The sequence below is a fragment of the Natator depressus genome, chromosome 5, assembly GCF_965152275.1.
Source record: "Natator depressus isolate rNatDep1 chromosome 5, rNatDep2.hap1, whole genome shotgun sequence".
NCBI lineage: Eukaryota > Metazoa > Chordata > Testudines > Cheloniidae > Natator > Natator depressus.
Genome location: NC_134238.1, coordinates 57,164,656 through 57,191,397, shown reverse-complemented (window position 1 = coordinate 57,191,397; position 26,742 = coordinate 57,164,656). Strand labels below are relative to the sequence as shown.

General features: G+C 41.2%; 1 protein-coding gene across 1 annotated transcript in view; it reads right to left on the bottom strand.

Moving 5' to 3' along the window:
- ADGRV1 (adhesion G protein-coupled receptor V1) overlaps positions 1 to 26,742 on the bottom strand; it is a 421,530-nt gene that overhangs the window by 89,440 nt on the left and 305,348 nt on the right. The window contains exon 85 of the mRNA XM_074952844.1: positions 18,760 to 18,938. Coding sequence (XP_074808945.1) covers positions 18,760 to 18,938 — 179 coding nt within the window. The remainder of the gene's footprint in view (positions 1 to 18,759; positions 18,939 to 26,742) is intronic.

Below are 26,742 nucleotides of genomic sequence, written 5' to 3'. Positions count from 1 at the left end.
CAGGTTGGACAAGTAACATAAGCTATGCTAAATTACAGACTGAGCTCAAGTTCTCCCCAGTAAAATCAATTTACAAAAGTATTGTAAAATGGCTAAATTTCATGCATTAGTGTTAAAAGGTTCTCGAAATTGTAGTCATTGCACAAATTTGGAAATTTGTATCTAGATCATTTGAGGATTTCCACATGAATGTTAGAGATGTGTGTGTTTTAATTGTGAGTGTGTCTGGTCAATTTTATGAAGTACAAGTCTGTTCTAAAGCTCCTTGAGGTCAAAGGCTTTGGACCAGGTGCTAAATAAATGGGGTGAGACTCTGGCCCTACTGAAATCATGAGAATGTTCCCACTGACTTCAGTATGACCAAGATTTCACCCTAAATCTCTTGGTTCTAAAAAATTAAATCACCTTGACTTAAATATTACCAAAAAAAAATTCTTTTACACACTAATGGATTTTTGACTCAAAGAATAATGTGTTATATAATGAGGTGATGCTTGTAAAAAATACAGAAGTTAGGTAATTGCTGTGGCAGATTGTGACAATTCTATCATCATCAAATTATACTTCTCTCTCTAAATGCTGAAACTATCCATGTAAAAGTAGACAGATAATTCCAGTTACTATAGTATCTAGGTATTGAAACTACTGAATTACTTTAAAAAAAAACAATTAGCAAAATGGAGGAAATTTCAGGTAAAATAAGTTAGGAATAAAAAATAATTAAATAGAAACAGGAGCTATAAACTTTTTTAAAAAATGTCTTTGGACTTCAAACAAATGCAAAAGCTTGTTTGCTGAAGCTCTACTACAGACTTGCATAATGACAGGTTTCAGAGTAGCAGCCGTGTTAGTCTGTATTCACAAAAAGAAAAGGAGTACTTGTGGCACCTTAGAGACTAACAGATTTATTTGAGCATAAGCTTTCGTGAGCTACAGCTTCGATGAAGTGAGCTGTAGCTCATGAAAGCTTATGCTCAAATAAATTTGTTAGTCTCTAAGGTGCCACAAGTACTCCTGTTCTTTTTACTATAGACTTGTTTCAAGTGCAAATGTTCTTGCTGATAGTGTGAACAGGCTGTTGTTCCTGACTTTAGGGTTTGTTTTTTTTAAACTTTGTCTCCTAGCTCTCATCTCTGAAGAATTCCTCAGGAGACCCCCAACTTTTTCATACTCAGTTCCTGACAGTAGCTTTATACTGTATGTAGGGTTCTTTGTTTTTAAACAGCCCATGTTATTTTTTGTGCATGTAGGATACAGTATAGAACAGAAACCAACAGCACATTACAACAGAGGAAGTACCTGTTTGTTCTGGTGCAAACAGTCTGAATCTACATTTGAAAGACTGGAGCAGATAGTTTGAACCTTAGTGCCTCTTATCAAAAGAGCTGCATCTGGCTTTCCCAGATGGTGAACAGGAAATTACAGATACACACTGAACTACAGTATATGTAAAACAACAGAACAAAGCTTTCCTATTGGCTTCTTGAGCCTCACGCTGTTGCTGAGCAAACATTAATACAAATGCTTGACGTTACCATTGGCTCAAACTATAGCTTCTTTGTTGGGAGACAGACAGGCAACAAATGCAGTTTACTTTTAAGGTTCAACACACCGCACATCATCAACATGTGCAGCACAGTGTCAGTCCCTTTCTGCCCTCTGCAGTAGAAAGAAAACATTAAGAATAGTGCAAGTGATATGAAAAAGTGACTTTCATAAATATTTTATAGTCAAAATGACAAAGTGCAATTTGTTAAAGCCTGGATGTTACTAATGTACACTGTACTAATGTGCCAGCAGTTTATTAAAATATTATTTTTTTAGAAAACTGTACTTTATTACCGAGCACTGGCATTCTGCAGAAATCATCATACAATTTTGCTGGTTACTCCTGCTGAGCCTCCCAAAATATGTTGGACCACATCATCAACTTTCTGAGAGGAGGAGTGGCATTTGGCCCAGTCGTGGGCTGGACGGGAAGCCCTTAGCGAGCATTACTACAAAGAAGGAGTAGTACAGAAGAACTGAATCTCCACTGTGACTGCACTTCCATTAGTGCTCTGAGATCCACCAGGCAGCCCCATAGAGTTTAGGACATCACAGGCTGAGAGAACTATACTCTTTTTGTGGTAAACCTCACTCACCACATGATAATGTATAATGATTTTCCACCAAACATTAGCTGTCACACAGGTTATTTTACATGAGGGCATGATCCCTACACAAAAAGCAACAGCAGCAAGGACATGAACGGAGATGTGCATCTCGGTGTCTAAGTTAACAAGCCCTAGCATTCAATTTATCCTAGTTACCAAAAAAAAAAAAAAAAAATTAAAGAAAAACAAAACCTGCATACAATATCTATTTAAATCATCCCATAATGCCACAAAACCAAATCTTTTGTTCTGAAAAAGAACTTCCCATAAAACTGTCACATTAATTTTGTAAAAAGTTGGGACTTTCCCTAAATCCGACTTTTGCTTAGTACAATACCTACTTGTTTCTTTGGTTTTCACTTAACTACTTGTACCCGACACCAAGTTCAGCCAATATCTATACAGTATGGGTAGGGGATTTTCTCTGGAATGCATACTGCTTGGGTGTGCCAACAGTTTATGGGTCAAAGTAAACGGATTTCAGATGAATCATAAAAGTTGCCCACAAATCTCCAGTCTAAAACAGCTGTGGAATGAATATGTAACCCTCAAAAAGAAAAGGAGTACTTGTGGCACCTTAGAGACTAACCAATTTATTTGAGCATAAGCTTTCGTGAGCTACAGCTCACTTCATCGGATGCATTCTGTGGAAAGTGTAGAAGATCTTTTTATACACACAAAGGTATTTTTTCATGCTTTGTGTGTATAAAAAGATCTTCTACACTTTCCACAGTATGCATCCGATGAAGTGAGCTGTAGCTCACGAAAGCTTATGCTCAAATAAATTGGTTAGTCTCTAAGGTGCCACAAGTACTCCTTTTCTTTTTGCGAGTACAGACTAACACGGCTGTCACTCTGAAACCTATGTAACCCTCTTTACTCAACTACATTTTGAGACTTCTGTAATCTAACACTGCTTCCCAGAATGCAACTCATTTACAGTTAAAAGAAAAGGAGGACTTGTGGCACCTTAGAGACTAACACATTTATTTGAGCATAAGCTTTCGTGAGCTACAGCTCACTTCATCGGATGCATCACGAAAGCTTATGCTCAAATAAATGTGTTAGTCTCTAAGGTGCCACAAGTCCTCCTTTTCTTTTTGCGGCTACAGACTAACACGGCTGCTACTCTGAAACCTGTCATTTACAGTTGCCTCATTTGGTTCAGAAATGTAAGAGTAATCTGGTTCAAGTAACTTTCCTCTAATCACCATGATAAAAAAAATTGATATAAAAGAGCCTGATTCCTCTCTCATTTATATTTTATAAATTGCTATTAACTAAATTTTACTATTAATTACATTGGCAGTTACCCTGGCATTTGGTGGAGTTAGACCAGTTTAAAATGAGCATAAATGAGATCAGTCAGGCCCCCAAGCATTTTTCACTCTAATTTGCAAAGCAGCAGGGCAATTAACTCCTTAAGTATAATAATGGCAGACAACACCCTGGATCCAAGACTAAAGTGTGACACTTAATTGTAAAGTGTTTTACAATTGCATTTTTCCTGGACTACATGCAATGGAAATAACCCACTTACCCATTACCCAGTTTTATTTTATTTTGGTTTCTTTTAATGAACAAAAAGAGCTAAGAAAAAAAATCATACAAACAAAAAAGTAAATACTCCTGGAGCAGTCTAAATGAAAAGGTAAGAACCAGAAAGGGATATCTTATCCCTTATCCACAGGTGGATCAAACCAAAGTCTTCAGTTTAATAATCATACTTTTCATAACTTTTTAAGCAAAAATCCCTATTTATGTCAATGGGGTTTTCTTCTAAAAATTGGATGGTGTGCTTTGGCCTGTATCATGGGCTATATATTGCCACACTTACATTAAGTAGTGCATTACTCCTCTAATAGCCCCATGTTAATCAAGGGGGCTAACTCACAGAGAAAATTACTACTCAATATTACTACCTGAAGAAGAGCTCTGTGTAGCTCAAAAGCTTGTCTCTCTCACCAACACAAGTTGGTCCGGTAAAAAACAACATTGCACCCACCTTATCTACTCAATATGAGAAAGGGTAGAAGAATCTGAAACACAGAAAACAGAAACAAACAAATGAAGTAAAGAGCCAGGATATTGCTTTGAAATGTTAAAGAACAGGCTTCTTAGAAGATTCATTTTGAGTAAGTATTCACACGAACATCCTTGTCAATAAGTTAGTCGTTTTATTGTGCAACAAGGGAAAAAGCAAGTTTCCTTGTTTACCTCTACCATAGATGCTGTTTATGTCCAGATCAACTGCAAGAGGGAAAAAAAAAACCAACAACTTAACAATGCTCTGCTTTTCCCTAATGAGTCAGATCCCAAATCCTCAGCTAGGGTATTATAACTCAGTCCTCTGTATTTCAATCTTCTCATTATATCACCTACAAAACCTTTCACTAATGCATTTTACATTGAGGGTTTTCTTCTTTGAAACAAAATACCAAGAAGGCATCAACACAATATGGGTATTAGAGACCCACTGTCCAAAGAAAATAAAAGATTCTTTATTAACACACATACTCATGCACTTTAGCCCTGTACTGGGAAACTTTCCAGTGAGCAGCAATTATGGGAAAATATTACCCAAGGAAAAACACAAACACAGAACAGTACTTTTGAAAGACTGCTGTTGGCATTTTCATTAATCTCTTTGGTACTGCCTTGATCTCATTTTCAGAGTAATGAACGTATCTATCCACCTACCTCAGGGTTTTGTACTTCTGCCCATCAGTGCAGAATCCAAATGCCTTTCACATAAAATAAATTGACAATAACAATGTCCTTAGTAGATTTCATGGAATCCCTGACTCTTCTTAATGGTTTAAGCTGTGCTCGGGATAGGTTGGGTTTTTTGCTTTGTTTTTGTTTTTTTAATTTTAGGACTGGGATAGGGAGAGCAGAGGAATGCACCTTATGCTCTGAATGCCATTTTGGTTATGATGAAGCAGTAGGGTCTTAGTCTTACTCCGTTTCTTACAGGTGGGTCTTGTGAACCTGTTGCACTAATTCACCAGCCACCTACAACTCAGGTACTGACTGATCTATAAAGTCTTGCATGGCTTGAGTCATGGCTATGTCATTCCACAGATGCTGCACTGGCTTATCTCTTTTCTTAAATATGTGCTGGAAGTATAGCTTAGGGGAAGGGAATCCCCTTTCCTTTTGCTTCTATTTAGATAAGAAGCAAACCTTGTATGTACACATTTTCATTTGTGTCCTGAAACATGTTAGAAAGGGAACGTTATAAAATTAAATTAGAATTTTAATGAATGATACTACTGTTGTTGGCATCTACTATTCTTTCCCCACCCATGTCATTAATTAGAAATAGCTATGAAATGAAGAGCTATTATTTAAGGTTATTTTTGTGACATTTCTTAATTTTGTATTCCTTACATGAGCCCATGTTCAAGAAAATTGTTCCCTGCTGCTGTCTTTTATGACAGACACATTTGTCTTTTGATTACAGCACTGCTATCTATCTGCTCTTCACACGGAGCATTTTAATATAAGTATAGGCTGGAAAAGGACACGTTTCCATATGCAAACTGTTAAACATTAAATCAAGCTCACCTTCACTGTCTGCAACCAGAAAGGAATTTAAATTAAAAAAAAGAAAAAAGAAAAGAGGAATTATCAGGCCACAGGGCTCTCGTTGCTTTTTTCTCCAACACTGAACTTAGCACCTTCACTTTTGTTATTTGAATGTTTTGTCTCACTTGCTAAGATCTCTGTTGGCTGTAGTATTATAAATGCTAGAAAAGTGTGCTGAAAACTATTGCTTTGCAATCCTTATGTTGAACACGGTGACCCTGTCTATACTCTCCTAACTCTTACAACTGCTTGTGAAAGCCAGTTTGATAAAGCTGTGTTCCTTTTTTAGAGGTGTCATGACTGTGCTAGGGTTTTTAATGTCTGGTTTTGTCACACAGACAGGACATATACGGGGCTGTGTCTGAGCCCCTTGGAATCAGGTTCCCAAAAGTGCAGCCGGCTGTAGTGATAAACACAGCCTGTGCCCATATGCTTCCTGTAACTGAAGGGAGAGGGCAAAACTGACCTGCTGTAGGATACGGTAATATGCTGTGGTGGTAGAGCTCAAGCAATCTCTATGAGTCCTTTCAGGGAGTACAGAAAAATACATGTATTTATACACACTGCTCTGGCTCATAGCACGTTGCCAGTACAGATGTCAGAATCGAAGACTTTGAATATACCTTCCCTATAGGTCAAGTTGACTGGATGGTTCAAACACTAAGGGAAGATCAGGTTCAACTACTTGCTTCACCACAGATCTCCTGTGTGATCTTGGGTAAGTCACACAGTATCTCTGTGCCTCAGTTCCCAGCTGTGAAATGGGGACAATAGCACAGCCGAACCTCACAAGGGAGTTGTGAGGATAAATACATTAAAGATTGTGACGTGCTTCGAGATCTACTGAAAAGCATTACATAATTATTACTATAAGTCCACTTCACCACACCAAGTGAGGGCCATTCCAAATGGGTTGGTTCTCTTTCAGAGAATAGGTTGGACTTTTGGAATGCATCTGTGCAATCCTATTTCAACCCAGTTCAAGGCTGTGTGGTGGCAACAGGTTTTCTTCTGCTAATTATGGATCACAAGTTAGCAGAGACTATTCTGTTTATTTCTCTGGTCACTAGAATGGGAACTGAATATAAATTATACGTGAAACCAAAGCATATGTCTACACTGCATTATAATTCCAGGTTGTGGGACCTGGGCTTGTGGAATCAGTGTTCCCAAGCCTACGCTTGATCATCCACACTGCATTGTGAACCTGGGGGGTCTCACAGCTATGCTAATGCATCCATACTGCACTATACGGACCTTCTGACTTGGATCTGCGGCTTGAGCTGTGCCCACGCTGCAAAATGACAGGGCTTGGACCTGAGTTTCAGTGGGACTCAGGCACTGACTCATCATGGGGGGAGGGATAGCTCAGTGGTTTGAGCATTGGCCTGTTAAACCCAGGGTTGTGAGTTCAATCCTTGAGGGGGCCATTTAGGGGTCTAGGGCAAAAATTGGGTTTTGGTCCTGGTTTGAGCAGGAGGTTGGACAAGATGACCTGAGGTCCCTTCCAACCCTGATATTCTATGATTCATCCCCCTAGCAGGGCCCTAGGATCCCATCCTGAGTGCTTCCTGACCCTAGACAGACTGATCTGTGTATGGATTGGAGTGGGGATTGGGCTCAAACCTGAGTCAGAACCCAGGCTTAATATGTAGTGAAGACATAACCTAAGAAGCCCTCCCCATGTGTACTGGCTCCACCTCCTGCAACATATTCTATGCGGGTTGATCCCTGGTCCAGCAAAATCCCCAATGAAGTCAATGGGTCTCTGCATGGGTGCAGGGATCCAGAGAGAGACTCAGTCAGATATGTTTCAGAGTAACAGCTGTGTTAGTCTGTATTTGCAAAAAAAAAAAAGGAGTACTTGTGGCACCTTAGAGACTAACCAATATGGAGTCATGACATAATTCAGGGTGAAACCACTATCCATAAAGATCTTATATTACAACCTTTCAAAATTAAACGTTTTGTCTTATTCAGTATCTAAAACTAAGTGGGACTTTCACCCTTTAAAAATATCCTTTTCTCCATTTGCGCTCTTCAAAATTCCATTACCACAATAAGCTAACTTTTTCAAAACACACTAGGGGCACAACCCACTGATTCATGCCTGTTTCTGATGTGCTAACATTTGCTTAGCATGAACAGTAAATATTAACAAAAATATAAAAAGCTCTCAGAAAGAATTAATTTTTCTTCATTGAAAACATACACTAGTAATGAAGGGATAAATAAAAGGTAATTAAAATGGTCAAATTTAGCAGATATCTTTACATTAGCCTTAGCAGTGGGTAGCAGAACATGCAACTTTAATGAAGATACTGGAGGAATTAAGGCAATCGTATACAAACAACTGCACATAGCTGGCAAGATTCTGTCTTCTGTTAACATATGCTATGTGGGGGAACATAGGGTAGAATTTGGCCCAGGAATATTAGACATTGACTGTCAAGAGTTAAACACACACTGATTCATGCAAATATAGCTATTACATTTTGACATATATTTGGCACTCTATAATTTACAGATGTGAAGTCATATCAGTGAATTACAAGAAATCAAATAAGAATTATAGATTTCCTTTCACTACTGTTTCAACCTCAGCAGCTCATCTGGCACTTGGCTTTGGAACCAGAAACTTGGGTGTTGCTCAGTTGTGTGAGCACCACTTGCATGAACAGCGCTTCAGCTGCTCCAATGGCAATTTGAAGAGAAAGGAGAGCAACAATGGAAGACGGTGGGACAAAAGGAGCAAAAGGAAGAGGGAAAAAAAGAGGGAATATGCTCCGGAGAAGGGTGCAGATGAATGTACCATATAAAATAAAGGACAGACATTTTGAGTAGGAGAATTATAAGTCCATTTGTGGGTTTGGTGACTATATAAACCATAGAAGTTTTCCTCTTTATATGTCTGTCACCACAACACTGATGGGAGTAGAGCCCCAGAATTGTCTCCTACTATGCATTCTACTGAACTCTATCAACAACTAGATGGACTCACAGGCTCAGTGTACTTACATTCTGGAGCTATGCAGAATACAGTATGCAAATAAAACCATGCTCTCCCTACTGTATTCTCCTCCACGGTCCCCTTGCTATGCCAAGACTCTCTCCTCCTCACCTTTGCTTAGGTGTTTCCTACTATGCTTTCTATTGAACTCTACCAAGAACTAAATGGACTCACAGGCTCACTGTACTTACATTCTGGAGCTATGCACTTGACCCACTACTGAGGCAGTTCCTAGAACTTTATTGAGGACTCTCTTCTTCACAGATAACAGCACAGCTGGCCTTGCATGCTATACACTATGTGGGATACCCCATATCCTGTGCCAGGCCCAAGTATAGGGACTCGGATCAGAGGAAATCTATGGAGGTTAAGAGGAGGAATCTCTCCCCTAGACCGGTATTTCTCAACATTTTTGATACCAGAGACAGGCTTGCTGCCTTCCTAAACTATATCAGGGAAATCTCAGGGACCGAGAAGGAAGCTGCCATGGACCGGCACCGGTCCAAGGACCGGTCACTGTGAAACATTTTTCTAGACAACAGAACAGAAGGACAGCCACTCTGTTCCTGCCCCTATAAGCTCAGAGCTCTAACAGCCTCTGTACTGCTTGTGGCCTTCCCTGTCTATGAGGGAAGAATAGCCACTGGGTCTGCAGAGCCATAGATCCATCAAACCTGCCCCCAAAATTTCTGCTGTGGGATGGGCCCTCAGTGACTATGGGCGAGAGGGCAGTATTCTCTCTTAAAAGAGGAATTTTAGTTGGCAATTTTGTATAGAGCTTACTTTTATCATTATTTATTATTTGTATTGTGGTAGCATCTAGAGCCCCATTCATACACTGTTGTACAAACACAGAACAGAAAGATGATCTCTGCTACCACGAAGCTTACATACTAGTAAAAAAAAAAAACTTTGCCCTTGAGGTCTTGCATTGTTCACTACCTCATATGGCCAAAAATATAATATAATAAATCCTTCACTCTCTATACTCCACACATCATTCTTTACATGCTTGGCTAAATCTCTCCTAGACATGGCAATTCAATAGCTTTAAGTGAGGAGAGACTGCAGGAAGGGAGGAAAACCCATGACAGAGCGCAAACCCAGCAGCAGAAACAAGAAGTGAGAGTGTCATCTACAATGAAGAAGAAATATACTGTAATAAGAGAAGAGACAGACAGCTTCGCAGAGCAGCAGTAAACAGGTGAGACGCTAAGGAATGTTGTGTGTGTAATTTGCTGTGTTAGCAGAAATGGCAGTTATGATGGAAGGAAAAAATACAGAAATATTTTCATGTACTCCTGCTGAACTGGAAAAAGACTTCTTATTCCCAGCTCTTCTAGGATAATGCAGTCTAATAAACAAATAATGCCAATTTGCATTTATACAGCAACTCTCTTCTGAGGATCTCGAAGCAATTTACAATTAAATACAAATATACATTTTTTAAACTTCAATGATGCTAACCTGATTCAATGTGAAAAAAGTAAGTATAATACAGCTATTGCTCATGGCTCAGACCCAGAAAGATTACAGCACTATCAGCCTTATATCTGAAACAGACTGGTATGGTGGATGCTTCGCATACCTGGCACATGTTAACTTTTCACTGATTTCAGAACAAGGTGAAAATGGCTAGGTATCAACAAAGTTGTTGGTTCTAGCTCAAATTCTTCATGCTTTGAGACCTGTGACTCTGAGACACCAACTCTCTCTTCATGTTATACCATGGCACCAAGAGCACGCAAACCGCCCAAGCTGAAGTTGAAGTCAAAGAGATTAGTGTCATAAGTGCTCAGCAACGCAAGAGTTGTACACTTGCGCCAATACTGTCTCCTTCTAAAAACAACAACAACCCAAGTGTAGTCAACATTTTTACTGAGGAAATGAGTGCACGTGTAGTGTTGCAAGTTACTTCCATGTGTCTCCATTCTTTCAGGTATTCCATGCAAATATCCATTCTCCCTGACCCTATGAACATGTCAGTAAGACTTCTTATGTGAGCTACATGAAAAAGGGGCGCTTGAGGAAATGAAAGGGATCAAACCCAGTTTAAAAAAAAATGATTCACTTGATTTTTTTTTTTTAAACAATTTCAGGATACGGTGGCTGTATGTAAGTAAAAGGAATACTAGTGGGTATATTTGCAAAATTTTAGCATGTTGTGAATTAGAACTGATCCAAAAGCCAAACTGGTAACATTAGTGACAAAAGTTCCTGATGGAAAGGTATAACTTTTTTTACACCAGCTAGGAATCAGGTGAATATATTTGTATTATTTGTCTAGTTTTCCCTCCTGCATGTACATTGTGGTAGAGGCTTGGGCCTCTTTTGTTTTTGTTTTTAATCTTATCATGAGCCCTCCATTCCCTGGAGGCTTGGAAGTCTGTGTTGATTTGCATTGTCTGCTGACCTACTGGCAAGTCATGCTGGCTTGTGTAATTATTGGGGTACCTCTATTTTCACTGGGGTGGCAGGAAAGGTTACAAATACCCTCAGTACAGAGGTTTAAACAGTTGCAGTTCAAAGTAAGCAGTAATAGTTCCTGGGTCCCTGGCAGTCCAATTGAGAGGCAGGACTTTTCCTGCCTAGTGCCTGGAGTGCCCTCTCCAGTCCAGTCTTCACTCAGGCAAATAAGCATTTGTGGGTTTCCAAGCCAGGCTCAGTAAGTGTCTCTCACTGGTGCCCCTTTGCACTGGTTCCCTGCCCAGCTGCTGCTGCTTCCCCATAGGTCCCATATAGACCTGCACCCAGCTGTGATATCTGGCAGTCACAGCATCATGTTCCACACACAGCTTTGTTCATAGTTCCTGGGCCATCTCTCCAGCTCCCTGCTCCCAAGTGGCTCTCACTCCCAAACAGAGTATGGACACTTCCTGGTTCAGGATCTTTCCTCTTTTCCCTTTATCTGTAGTCCCCTGCTTTGCAGATCCATCACACTTGCTTGTTGCACACCTGCTTCAATCCCTTAGATGCAGGGACATGAGAAAAGATGACATATATATATGATTATATTTGTGGAAAGATCCAGCTGGGTCCTTCTCCTATATCAAGATGTTACCATTGTGCTACCACTGAAACTACCTTAAATGGTACTTGTGCTCCTAACTCACTTTGGGAGTGTTTGAAAATCTCACCCACTGTCTACAACGCTAGCAGTCAGTGTCACACACCAACTCTCTCTAGCACCTGTACCCACTGGTCTAAAGGAAATCTTTAGAAAGAAATCTAGAGAATTTGGAAATAAAAAAAACCCTTCAAACTCATATTTAGCAAAACCAGTTCTTATTCATAACTGTTACTTTGGGCACTGATCCTCTGAGCAGGCGGGTGAGTGCCGAACCCTGTGCCTGCATGGAGTTTCACTGACTTCACTGGGACCCTTTGCAGAACAAGGGCACACAGTTTTGCAGCTACTTGAGGGAGTGGGGCCTTGGTTTTTACGTTTTTCCATAAGAAATTACTAGAGAAGTTTATTGGCAGGGGAACAGCATTATAAATAGGGTTTATTTATTTGTGTACAAGGGAGAGAGGTGGGGAGAAAATAGCTGCTTCACTCTCAGATGCCTTGTCTGAGATGCCAGGTGAACTAACAATTGATTAACTAATTAGGGGTTTGGCTATTTCCGTTTTCAGCCAAAATGACAAAACAGAACTTCCTATATAAATGACTGATTAGTTTCCAGTCCCAAGTCATTTGGCAGTTTGTGGTTTTATAACTGTACCTGTTGCCGTTTCCAAACTGAGAGCTGCTTGGAGCCAGTAAAATCCTGTGATGTAAACCCTCTAAATATAAACGCTGAATAAGCACATCTGACTTTATTCCTTGGAATAACCACTAGTGTATTTGGGAGGTAGGGGTGCAGACAACCAGAATAAATTCTCTCTTCTGCTTCGTCTCTCTTCTCATCCCCGGCTCCATCTGTGGTTTTGCGCCTCTCCTTGCAGTCCCTCTATTTAGATTGCATTGTTCTAAAGCGTCTTCCTACTGATTTCCCTGCTTCTGGTGCTATACACTTTGTTAATTGGAACTATACAATTTTGGAGACACACACCAAAAATATGTCAATGGATTTAACTGGAGTTAGGTGCCTATACACTTTTGAAAATTCCACTAGGCGACTATCTGCCTAAATACCTTTGAAAATCTGACCCTAAAATAGTTGCTAAAGATCACATAGAAAGTCTGTGGCAGAGGGGGAAACTTAACCCAGTTGTCTCAAATCACCAACTAGTACCCTGACCACTGGACCATATTTCCTCTCTAAGACATAAGTGTTCTGTGGACAAGGACAGACACTTAAAATATATATTAGAAATTGAAACAAAATTATTATTGGAAACATTCACAAGGCTAGACTTAGCATTTCTCTACCAAGGACCTACAAAAGCAAAGAGATAGGCTAGATGGCCTGATAGAAATGTGGAGGCAGCTGACCCTGCATCGGAGGGAGATATCTGCACACTGAGGACTAACGGGGAGGAACTGGTAGTGAATCTGAAGGTGGAAGGCAATTTGGGTGCAAGTGATCTTAAAAAAGATAGATTTCATGATTCTAAAGAAAGGAAGGCATGAGAGCAGCAGAAAAAGGACAATGGACTTCAAAAAAGCAGATGGTAACAAACTCAGAGAACTGGTAGGTAAAGTCCCATGGGAAGAAAACTAAGGTGAAAAGGAGTTCAGGAGAGCTGGCAGTTTCTCACAGAGACAATATTAAAGCAACAGCAAACTATCCCAGTGTAAAGTACAGATGGGAAGAATAGTTAGAGGCTAATATGGCTACATCAGGAGCTCTTTAATGACCTGAAAGTCAAAATGAATCCTACAAATAGTGGAAACATGGACAAATGGCTAAGGAGGGGTACAAAAGAATAGCAAAAGCATGTACAGACAAAATCAGACAGGCCAAGGCGCAAAATAGCTACACCTTGCAAGGGACAAAAAAGGCAATAAGAAGAGGTTCTATACATAGATTAGGAGCAAGAGAAGACAAAGTAAAGCATAGGTCCTCTACTTAGCAGGGAAGGAGAGCTAACAACTGATGACACCAAGAAAGGGTGACACCAAGTGCAAAGTACTACACTTAAGGAGGAAAAAATCAAATGCACAAGAAAGGGTGTTTAATACCTATTTTGCTTCAGTCTTCACTAAAAAGATTAATGGTGACCAGATACTCAACACAATTAATATTAACAACACGAGGCAAGGAACACAAGACAAAATAGGAAAAAAACAGGTTAAATAATATTTAGATAAGTTAGATATATTCATATTAGGAAGGTCAGATGAAATTCACTCCAGCTGAAGAAATCTTGGGACTGTTAGTGATTATCTTGAGAACCCATGGAGAATGGGTGAGGTTCCATAGGATTGCAGAAGGGCAAACAAAGGTGACTGAGGAAACTATAAACCAGTCAGCCTAACTTCAATATCTGGAAATTATTAAACCATCAATTTGCAACCACCTAGAAACCACCTAATTTCCTTCTTTGACTGGGTTACTGACCTAGTGGAATAGGGGGAAGCAGTAGACACTATACATTTTGGTTTTAATAAGGCTTTTGACACAGTCCTACATGACAGTCTCATAAGCAAACTACAGAAATACGGTCTAGATGAAATTACTATATGGTGGGTGCACAATTGATTGAAAAACCATACTCAAAGTGCAGTTACTAATGGTTCACTGTCAAACTGGGGGGGAATATCTAATAAAGTACCATGGGGTCGATCCTGGGTCTGGTACTATTCAATATTTTCATTAATGACTTGGATAATGGCGTGGAGAGTATACATATAAAATTTTCAGATGACATCAAACTGGGATGGGTTGTTGGCACTTTGGAGCACAGGATAAGAATTCAAAATGACCTTGACAAATTGGAGAATTGGTCTGAAGTCAACAAATGATATTCAATAAAGACAAGTGCAAAGTACTACACTTAAGGAGGAAAAAATCAAATGCGCAAATACAAAAGAATGATGTGACTGTCTAGGGGGTAATACTGCCCAGAAAGATGCAGGGATTATAATGGATCACAAACTGAATATAAGTCAACAGTGTGATGCAGTTGTTAGAAAGGCTAACATCATTCTGAGATGTATTAACAGGAGGATCGTATGTAAGACACACAAGGCAACTGTCCCAGACTACTTGGCACTACTGAGGTCGCAGCTGGACTACTGTGTCCAGTTTTGGGTACCACATTTTAAGAAAGATATGGACAAAATGCAGGAAAGCATCAAAAATGAGAAAAAGTTTACGCTGACCTATCAGGAAAGGTTAAAAAAAAACTGGGCATGCTTAGCCTTTAGAAAAGAAGACTGGGAGACCTGACAGTCTTCAAATATGTTATAAAGAGGATGGTAAGCAATTGTTTCTCCATGTCCACTGAAGATGGGACAAGTAATAGGCTTAATCTGCAGCAAGGGAGATTTAGGATAGACTTTAGGAAAAACTTCCTAACCATATGGAAATGTAAGTACAGGAATAGGCTCTGAAGGTGGTCATAGAATTTCTGTTTTTAGAGGTTTTTAAGAACAAACACTCCTCAGGGATGATCGAGGTACACTTGGTCTTGTCTCAGCACATGGGGGAGGACTGGATAACATCTCGAGGTCCCTTCCAGCCCTACATTTATATGATTCCATGACACTTCCACACTCAGATTTCAGGGGCATGATCAGGCCTCTGGTTACTACAAACACAAATTATGCAAACATGCATTTGGGATCATTAGGACCTGACTTTTTTCAAAAGCAAATAAGAAGCCTGAGAAGTAATACTTGTTATTTATTTTTGGGAAGGGGAGGGCAACAATTGCCAAGGTACCTACTCTGATTTACTGCTAGATGATGAACCCTCCCTCTTCTCTTCACAACGCTTCCAGCCTCTAAGCCAAGATGACATGCTCTTCCACTGCCTGAACCCCTTCCTGCTAAACTCCAGTACTGCTCCACAGACGTAAACCTTCAATTTGACATATGCCAGTAAACAAACCTTCCCTCTACCTTCAACTAGCATACCAACCTCCTTTCCATTTGACCAATCTCCCTGCAAGTTCATCCATAAGACCCCCCTCACATTGCCCTCACCAGCTGTTAAAGCCTCACTCTACTTCCTGATAAGTACCAGATCTTCTGCTGTACTACATTTCCCTTGTTTAAAAATAGAGAGGATATCATATTTACTTATACTATAGTGAACACTAGCACACCACTACGCATGTAACCATCTTCTTCTCTTTTCTTATCCATGGGAAGAGTTCAATATTGCATACTGTATATCTGATTCATGAGCTCATATACACAGAAAAGATCCTTTTGCCACCTTCTGCATGCAGTAGATTACCATATCAAAGAACAATGTCTGTTACTGCATGTGAGATAGCGTGTCATTTAAAATATACATATTTGTGTGTGTGTGTGTAGACTGTAATACAAGGAAGGGGCCATTCTCCTATTATCTCATATGAATTACTACGGCCACATATTAATGTTTGGGCATTAAACGTAGGTTCCCTCCATGTAATCACCTAACTACTCATTAATCAACATTAATCAAGCCAATGGCACTCTTGTTAAGAATAATGGAGCTCTTTAGTCATTGCAGTAACCCAGTTCCCTTTAGAGTTGAGGGTCCCGAAGGAGCGATCACTTAGAAGAGAGCTAAGATACAGGCTCTGTTACTTTTATTATTTTAACCAATCTTCCAGCTCTCATGGGAAATTAGCTTATTTGAGCAGAGCACTGGAGCCATATTGTATTTCTGTCACTGATGCTGGAGTTATTATGTAATGACCCTGGCTTTGGAAATGTCATCATTTTATCCCCTTCTACATTCTGGTTCAAAGTAAACAAATTAAATTACATATCTCATCCCAGCCCCCTTCCTTCTTTCTGGCCTTGAGGGGCTTCTTTATATAAAGTAACAACAATAACCTTTAAAATAATTTATGAGTGTAATATTTAACAAGTGCAGTATTTATGAAAAATCTTCTCAGATACCCCTCCACAATACTAACATTAGCTAAGCCAGAATACCCCTCATAGTCACTGTAGGCTTTGCATGTTAGCAGAGAAATCCTTCAGACCTACCTTGACTCAGTGAGCTTCTAGGGTATTCGCAAAACTACATATATTCTACAACAGAAAAATAAAAAGGGCTTCTTAAGAAACCTTGGGGTAATAATTCTGTCAGTATGATGTAGGTAAGGTCATAAAAGGCTAAAACCCTTACTTTTCTTCATGAAGATTTGCTTGTTGTAATTGCATCTATATGTGCAGCCTCTATTTGTGAAGGGTGCAATCAGAACTTTGTCTGGCTCATTTAATTACTTCTCTGCTTGTATTTTGGCAGTGGGTTTGGGGAAATCTGTTAGTTTGCTATAGTAAGCGTATCCCATCCCATTACAGTGTCCATAAGTTTCAAATTCATTTCCTGGAAGCATCTATGTAGGTACAAGTAACTCCACTGAATGTTCATAGAAAAAAAAAAAAGGTCCAAAATTCGAAGCAAATTCATTTTTAAATTCTGATGAATACTTGCAGAACATCCTCCCCAGCATTTGCCCAGCTCTAGTAACATGCGGGAAAAGATCTTTAGGTTACATTTGGAACAAACATGCGCGTAACTCAGCTTCATTTACTTATTCAGCCTTGGGTTTCTTCTTGTTTTTGAGGGAATTGTGACTGCTTACCTAAAGACAGACACCATGAAACAATGTTTCACAGCATGAGTTGCCACCACTCCATAGTCTGACCACAATGACCAGTAGAACAACCCAATTCTGATGCGTAGTGGGCCTCCTGTGCCCACTGAGAAGGGTGGAGCATTTGGCCACAAAGGAACAATTCTGTGCAATGCAGAACCATATTTATTATATTCCTAAACCACTTGTTATCATTTTATCTAAGTGCCAACACACACAACAAAATAGAGGAGTCCAATGCTAACATCCAGTTAAACTTCTCACTGTAATCTTTGTTTTCAAAATAAAATGTCACTTTGAGAGATGCTCAGTTATTACGAATGGCTACATTTCCAACCAACCTATGCATTTTGCTGCATTGCAACTGAGTGGAACGCAATGTACGGTTAATATCTTTCTCTTGTACAGAAGATGGATGTGCTCTTATGTTTTCTTTCCTCCTTTGACCTAACCTCAGAACTGTACATAAAGAGTCTGCTTTTCAGTAACCCTGAATGGGATTATCATTCATATGTCAAGAAATGGCATTCGTACTTGAGACACTGTACCAAGAGTTGTGGTGAGTTACAGCAGAACAGAGAAACTAGCACATGCCTTGTATTATTCTAAGAAGCAGCTGTGTATTTATGCCTTCTTATGCAATAAGCATGCAATTATGGCATGTAGTGAGTAAGCACCTGAGGCAGGCCTGGTATTTCACAATAACTTCACATCCTGAAATAGCTTACTAAAAAATATGGTTTGGCTTTGAAAAAATAATGTTTCACCCTTCTGTCATCACCTTTGGGAGACAGACATTTTGAGTCTTATGAATAAGTGTTGTTTTAATTAAGATCATTTTGCTGAGGTTAAATACAGTTCTGAGACAGGCTATATTAGCTTAGTGTCCACAGTAGTGCTCAAACTGTGAATACTCCAGATTTTAGAATACTTACCAGCGTATTACAGACCCACAAATACAGACATGTTAGAAAATATATTTGACACCCTGGTTATGATAATCTCACCTTCTAAGAAGGAACAGTTTTAGTAATCTGAGGAAGAAAAATATTTTAAAGGTGAAGGAGAAGAAATGTGCAGACCCCTTCTTCTCCTGCCCAGTAGACATTATCACCACCACACACTTCACAGTGGAACTGAAGAGGTTCTGCTGATGAGGGAACTCCACAGCCATGTAAGTGATTAACGGATTTACCCATAAAGTTATGAGACGGTCTATATTTAAAGAAAATATAGTAAAAATACACAACATCCTATCACCAACTGATGTTTTCTTGAGGAAAAACTTACAGATCGCCATAGACCAGGCCATATATCTGTGCCATGCTCTGATGATAGACCCCTCGCAGGATAATTAATAGCAGAATCACAACGAAAGCTGGAAGTCCCCAACTCAAAAGGAAGAAAAGCAGATAGCGCCGCTGTGTGTGTTCATCATTCATCACCAGGACATACCAGAAATTAATAGCCTAAGGAATAACACAGATCATTAAATCAGCAGGGTTTAGGGAATAATTAACCTTTCCATCAAATAAAACATTCAGAAAGGCAGACTATACACTTTTGAATCCATATCTATGTTTTCCTCAGCATCAATATTTGTTCCCCTTTCCCCCCCTCAAATAACCAGAAGAGGTTGGTTGCCCAGGAAGTAGGGTTACTTTTGTGGTTCGGTTAAGCTTGAGATTAGCCTGCTGGAAGGAGATACATCCAAGTTAGCCCAACATAAAGCCAGTTTCTGCACTGAAAAAACCTGGTTTTCCTGAGCTTCTACAGACTCACCTGGAACACTGACACATAATTTTGCAAAATCTGATCTCTCCTGAGCTGTGTCTCTGTATCTTTTTACAGGATATGCAGCAAGCTGCTTCTACAGTTCTGCTTATGAACTTGATAAGGAAGTGTCATTCAAATTGTATTTCAATGTAATGTACACATTGACAGTGAAGAAATTCAGATCACAGATACTGCACAGATGACAGAAAGAGTGCCATGAAGCAAAACAGAGACACATGGTCTATGTGTAGACTATTCTGGACTCTAGAAGAATCCTGATTTCTGCAAAGGTATCAGTTGGTCTGAGGACTGAATAATTTTTCTTTGGTGGTAAATAGTTAACCTGGCCCATTCACTTTTCAGATGAACTGGGAGGAAACTTCATGAGGAGAATCTCACTGAGTTTTCTTTTCCTTTGGCTTACTCTGATGGTCTTCCCACATGTTGGGGTAATGCAGGTCAATGTTCTCTGTCTGGGGTAGAGAAATATAGAAAGCATGCTTGGTATTTGTGAACAGATTCCCTTTTCCTCTGCTTCTTCACCAAACATAGTGGAGATGAATTTTTACTGTTTGAGAAAGCAAATGCTTGACCATTCTCTTCCAGTTGGATTAATGGAACTGGTGAAATCTGCATACATCTAGGCAGACATATGTAAGGATTCTGGGTTATAAGAACTATTGGAGGAAAACTCATGGGAGGAAAACTCAAAAAAAAAAAAAGGAGGAATGCAATTAGTATAAAAAGTTGAGAAACAGAATGCAAATAAATAAATAAATTGAAGCATGTGTTCACATCAATATTAAGGTAACCAGTGTTTTTTCTAAAGTTCAGCTCATTATAATCAAACAAAATAATCCAGGGACATACAAAATATCTCTGACTTAAAATGATTGAGTAGCATGCTAGGGGTCTCCTGAGAATACAGCTAAAATGAGACAGTAAAAACCTCAAACAAACTGCTAAAATTTTGCAGCATGCAAAAGTACAATAGTGTAGAAGATATTTTCCAACACCAGCCACTTTGTTTTACTTTCACAGGGAAGGTAGTGCAAAATAGCCAGGATGTGAAATTAAATAGCTATTCTTCACTCCCCAGGTGGAGACTCTTATCATTTACTAAGGGTATGTCTACACTACGAAATTAGGTTGAATTTATAGAAGTCGGTTTTGAAGAAAGCGTTTTTATATAGTCGATTGTGTGTGTCCCCACAAATGCTCTAAGTGCATGTAGTCGGCAGAGTGTGTCCACAGTACCGAGGCATCCTTGACTTCCGGAGCATTGCACTATGGGTAGCTATCCCACAGTTCCCGCAGTCTCCGCCGCCCATTTGAATTCTGGGTAGAAATCCCAGTGCCTGATGGGGCTAAAACATTGTTATGGTTGGTTTTGGGTACATATCATCAGGCCCCCCTTCCCTCCGTCCCTCCATGAAAGCAAGGGCAGATAATCGTTTTGCGCCTTTTTTCTTGAGTTACCTGTGCAGACGCCATACCATGGCAAGCATGGAGCCCGCTCAGCTAACCATCACCTTATGTCTCCTGGATGCTGGCAGACGCGGTACTGCATTGCTACACAGCAACAGTTTATTGCCTTTTGGCAGCAGACAGTGCAGTATGACTGGTAGCCATCGGCTACATAGTCCAGGGTGCTCTTTTAACCGACCTCAATGAGGTCAGGGGCACCTGGGCAAACCTGGGAGCGATTCAGTCATTTCCCTTTTAAGTTTCGTTTCATGGCAATTCAGTCCTACCGGCAGTGCACTATCTTTTAATCTGCAGCCAGCAGAAGACAATGGCCAGCAGTCATACTGCACCGTCTTCTGCCGAGCACCCAGGAGATGATGATGGCTAGCGGTCGTACTGCACAGTCTGCTGCCAGCAAGATGTATAAAGATAAATGAAGTGGATCAAAACAAGAAATAGACCAGATTTGTTTTGTATTCATTTTCTCCTCCCTCCCTCCTTGAAATCAACAGCCTGCTAAACCCAGTTCTGAGTTCTATCCTTGAGGTTTTGAGTTCTATCCTTGAGGGGGCCATTCTGTTTCTCGCAAAGCCACTCCCTTTGTTGATTTTAATTCCCTGTAAGCCAACCTGGTAAGCCATGTCGTCAGTCGCCCCTTCCTCCTTCAGAGCAATGGCAGACAATCGTTCCGCGCCTTTTTTCTGTGCAGACACCATACCACGGCAAGCATGGAGCCCGCTCAGATCACTTGGCAATTAGGAGCACATTAAACACCACACACATTATCCCGCAGTATATACAGCGCCAGAACCTAACGAAGTGAAACCGGGCGAGTAGGCGATGTCAGCGCGGTGACGAGAGTGATGCGGACATGGACACAGACTTCTCTCAAAGCATAGGCCCTGGCAATGCGGGCGTCATGGTGCTAATGGGGCAGGTTCATGCTGTGGAACGCCGATTCTGGGTTCGGGAAACAAACACAGACTGGTGGGACCGTATAGTTTGCAGGTCTGGGATGATTCCCAGTGGCTGCAAAACTTTCGCATGCGTAAGGGCACTTTCATGGAACTTTGTGACTTGCTTTCTCTGCCCTGAGGCGCAAGAATACCAAGGTGAGAGCAGCCCTCACAGTTGAGAAGTGAGTGGCAATAGCCCTGTGGAAGCTTGCAATGCCAGACACCTACCGGTCAGTTGGTAATCAGTTTGGAGTGGGCAAATCTACTGTGGGGGCTGCTGGGATGCAAGTAGCCAACACAATCAAAGATCTGCTGATATCAAGGGTCGTGACCCTGGGAAATGTGCAGGTCATAGTGGATGGCTTTGCTGCAATGGGATTCCCTAACTGTGGTGGGGCCATAGACGGAACCCATATCCCTATCTTGGCACTAGAGCACAAAGCCGTAGAGTACATAAACCGCAAGGGGTACTTTTCAATAGTGCTGCAAGCACTGGTGGATCACAAGGGACGTTTCACCAACATCAGTGTGGGATGGCTGGGAAAGGTACATGACGCTCGCATCTTCAGGAACTCTGGTCTGTTTCAAAAGCTGCAGGAAGGGACTTTATTCCCAGACCAGAAAATAACCACTGGGGATGTTGAAATGCCTAGTTGAATAGTTATCCTTGGGGACCCAGCCTACCCCTTAATGCCATGGCTCATGAAGCCGTACACAGGCAGCCTGGACAGTAGTCAGGAGCTGTTCAGCTACAGGCTGAGCAAGTGTAGAATGGTGATAGACTGTACATTTGGACGTTTAAAAGCGCGCTGGAGCAGTTTACTGACTTGGTTAGACCTCAGCGAAACCAATATTCCCACTGTTATTACTGCTTGCTGTGCGCTCCACAATATCTGTGAGAGTAAGGAGGAGACGTTTATGGCGGGGTGGGCGGTTGAGACAAATCGCCTGGGCCCTGGTTACGCACAGCCAGACACCAGGGCGGTTAGAAGAGTACAGGAGGGCGCCGTGCGCATCAGAGAAGCTTTGAAAACCAGTTTCATGACTGGCCAGGCTATGGTGTGAAAGTTCTGTTTGTTTCTCCTTGATGAAACCCCCCACCCCTTGGTTCACTCTACTTCCCTGTAAGCTAACCACCCTCCCCTCCTCCCTTCAGTCACCACTTGCAGAGGCAATAAAGTCATTATTGCTTCACATTCATGCATTCTTTATTAATTCATCACACAAATAGGGGGATACTACCAAGGTAGCCCAGGAGAGGTGGTGGAGGAGAGAAGCACCAGGAGGGGTGGTGGAGGAGGGAAGGACAAGGCCACACAGCACTTTAAAAGTTTAAAACTTTAAAACTTATTGAATGCCAGCCTTCTGTTGCTTGGGCAATCCTCTGGGGTGGAGGGGCTGGGTGGCCGGAGGCCCCCCTCACCGCGTTCTTGGGTGTCTGGGTGAGGAGGCTATGGAACTTGGGGACGAGGGCGGTTGGCTAAACAGGGGCTGTAGCAGCGATCTGTGCTCCAGCTGCCTTTCCTGCAGCTCAGCCATATGCTGGAGCACATTAGTTTGATCCTCCAGCAGCCTCAGTATTGAATCCTGCCTCCTCTCATCATGCTGCCGCCACCTTTCAGCTTCAGCCCTCTCTTCAGCCCACCACTTACTCTCCTCAGCCTGCCACCTCTCCTCCCGGTCATCTTGTGCTTTCCTGGACTCAACATTGTCTGCCTCCACGCATTCGTCTGTGCTCTGTCAGTGTGGGAGGACTGCACGAGCTCAGAGAACATTTCATCGCGAGTGAGTTTTTTCGCCTTCTAATCTTTGCTAGCCTCTGGGAAGGAGAAGATCCTGTGATCCTTGAAATACATGCAGCTGGTGGAGAAAAAAAAAGGGACAGTGGTATTTAAAAAGACACATTTTATAGAACAATGGGCACACTCTTTCATGGTAAACCTTGCTGTTAACATTACATACATAGCACATGTGCTTTCGTTCCAAGGTCGCATTTTGCCTCCCCCCACTGCGTGGCTAGTCCCCCATCCCTCCCCACTCCCCATGGCTAACAGCAGGGAACATTTCTGTTCAGCTACAGGCAAACAGCCCAGCAGGAACAGGCACCTCTGAATGTCCCCTTAAGAAAAGCACCCTATTTCAACCAGGTGACCATGAAGGATATCACTCTCCTGAGGATAACACAGAGAGATAAAGAACGGATGTTGTTTGAATGCCAGCAAACATACATTGCAATGTTTTGTTCTACAATGATTCCCGAGTATGTGCTACTGGCCTGGAGTGGTAAATTGTCCTACCATGGTGGACGGAATAAGGCTGTCCTCCCCAGAAACCTTTTGCACAGGCTTTGGGAGTACATCCAGGAAAGTCGCGAATGCCAGGGCAAATTAATCATTAAACATGCTTGCTTTTAAACCATGTATAGTATTTTAAAAGGTACACTCACCAGAGGTCCCTTCTCTGCCTGGCGGGTCTGGGAGGCAGCCTTGGGTGGGTTCGGGGGGCACTGGCTTCAGGTCCAGGGTAAGAAACAGTTCCTGGCTGTCGGGAAAACTGATTTCTCCGCTTCCTTGCTGTGAGCTATCTACAACCTCATCACCATCATCATCTTCCTCGTCCCCAAAACCTACTTCTGTGTTGCCTCCATCTCCATTGAAGGAGTCAAACAACACGGCTCGGGTAGTGGTGGCTGAACCCCCTAAAATGGCATGCAGCTCATCATAGAAGTGGCATTTTTGGGGCTCTGACCCGGAGCGGCTGTTCGCCTCTCTGGTTTTCTGGTAGGCTTGCCTCAGCTCCTTAAGTTTCACGTGGCACTGCTTCGGGTCCCTGTTATGGCCTCTGTCCTTCATGCCCAGGGAGATTTTGACAAATGTTTTGGCATGTCGAAAACTGGAACGGAGTTCTGATAGCATGGATTCCTCTCCCCATACAGCGATCAGATCCCGTACCTCCCGTTCGGTCCATGCTGGAGCTTTTTTGCGATTCTGGGACTCCATCATGGTCACCTCTGCTGATGGGCTCTGCATGGTCACCTGCAGGTTGCCATGCTGGCCAAACAGGAAATTGAAATTCAAAAGTTCGCGGGCCTTTTCCTGTCTACCTGACCAGTGCATCTGAGTTGAGAGTGCTGTCCAAAGCGGTCACAATGGAGCACTCTGGGATAGCTCCGGGGGCCAATACCGTCTAATTGTGTCCACAGTACCCCAAATTCGACCCAGCAAGGCCGATTTCAGCACTAATCCCCTTGTGGGGGTGGAGTAAGGAAATCGATTTTAAGAGCCCTTTAAGTTGAAAAAAAGGGCTTCATCGTGTGGATGGGTGCAGGGTTAAATCGATTTAACGCTGCTAAATTCGACCTCAACTCCTAGTGTAGACCAAGGCTTAGAGTACTTTTGTGCAGCAATTAGATACCAGTGCCTGGCCTGTGACAGCTGACTCGGGCTGGAGCCTGGGCTCTAGGACTCTGCAAGGTGGGAGGGTCCCAGAGCTCAGGCTGCAACCTGAGCCCAGAAGTCTACACTGCAATGAAACAGCCCCACAGCCTCAGCCCCAGGAGCCTAAGCCAGCTGGCACGGACCAGCCCTGGGTTTTTATTGCAGTGTAGATATACCCTTAGTGCAGAATCAAAGAATCCACATGAGAGTTGGCGCAAAATAGTTATACAGCAATAGATATTCTACAGTAGCTATTCCAGGCTTTTTCTCCCTGTAGACAAGCCCTTTATAAGGCCTTAATACTATCCATATAGGTAGTCTTCTGTGTTGTACATTTGGTGACCTATTTCTTTGCTTTCTTTGCTTCATCTCAAATACTATACGAACTAGAGTTGGGCAAATAATTGATACAATGATTTTAGTCATTTTTTGGTTTACAGATGGTCTGTTAAGAGACTGCAAAATTACCAAATGGATTTGTTGTTCAAAAATATTTGTGAATTTCTTCAGCCAAATTCTTGGGTTTCAGTTCATCCAAGTGGCAAACTGTGAATTCTACTATCAAGTATTTAATTTGTGCTGAGTGGGTTAGTTATGTAAGTATAGTTGGTTAGTTATTTGGTATTGTTCCTGGTCTTACATATCTAATCGATGAAGAACAAATCTTGATTACATAATTCAAAATTCTCCCTTTGATTATTAGCAATATGTTGTACGATCAGGGAACAAAAGAAAAGTGTATGAATTTCATTAAAGGACAAAAGAAAAATTACTACTTGCATATTCAGTTAAATGTTCTCCAAAAGGAAATGCTAAATGGCTGAAAATGGATTTGAATATTTGTGCAAAGATTTTTCTATTTGCTGAGTTTTGTAATAACTCTTTCCGTCCTATTTTACTGCATTCAGTAGCTATACTAGATCCTTCTCTTTTTCATCTTATGCAAAGGAAGTTTCCTTGTTCTTAAAGGAAAGAGGGACTTCTTTCTTCCATGAAATTAAAAGAACAAACAGTAATAGAGAACCGTTCTGTATAAATCTTCAAATTGTGTGGTTTTCTGGTCTTACCTAAGCCATGCTTCAGTACTAGTACTCTGACAGTGTACTGATTTATTCCATTATATTTAGTTAGGGATCACTGATTTTGTTAATTCTGACTATTAGCTTAATTGTTCTCAGTCATGCAATTCAGATTGTTTTCTAAGAAGTCCTACCATATGTCCTTCCCCTCCTTTGCTGTATTTGTTTAGTCATAGTTACCCATCTTATCTCATTTATCACATGGATGACACTAGTCCAATGGTCTTTGCAAAGCTTTAAGAGAGATTGGCCAATTCACCATTTCCTGTGCAGTGACATTTTTATCTGGATAATTATAAGCCTCTTGTCTTCAACTTTTTTTGGTGTGCGAAAATTAAATCAATGAAGTACAAATAGTGGAGCTAATTTTAGCAAATCCTTTCCTGTTGCTATGCTGTAACAATAACTAGTCCTCCAGAGGAATAAAATGTACAGTCCATTTCTCAGTAGCTCAGGTGAAGAAAATAATGCAAGAGCTATGAATGTTCTGAGGTGCAATCCAAAACAATTATGCATGAATAGAAAATCTTAATGAAATGAACCTAAACTTACTGAGGT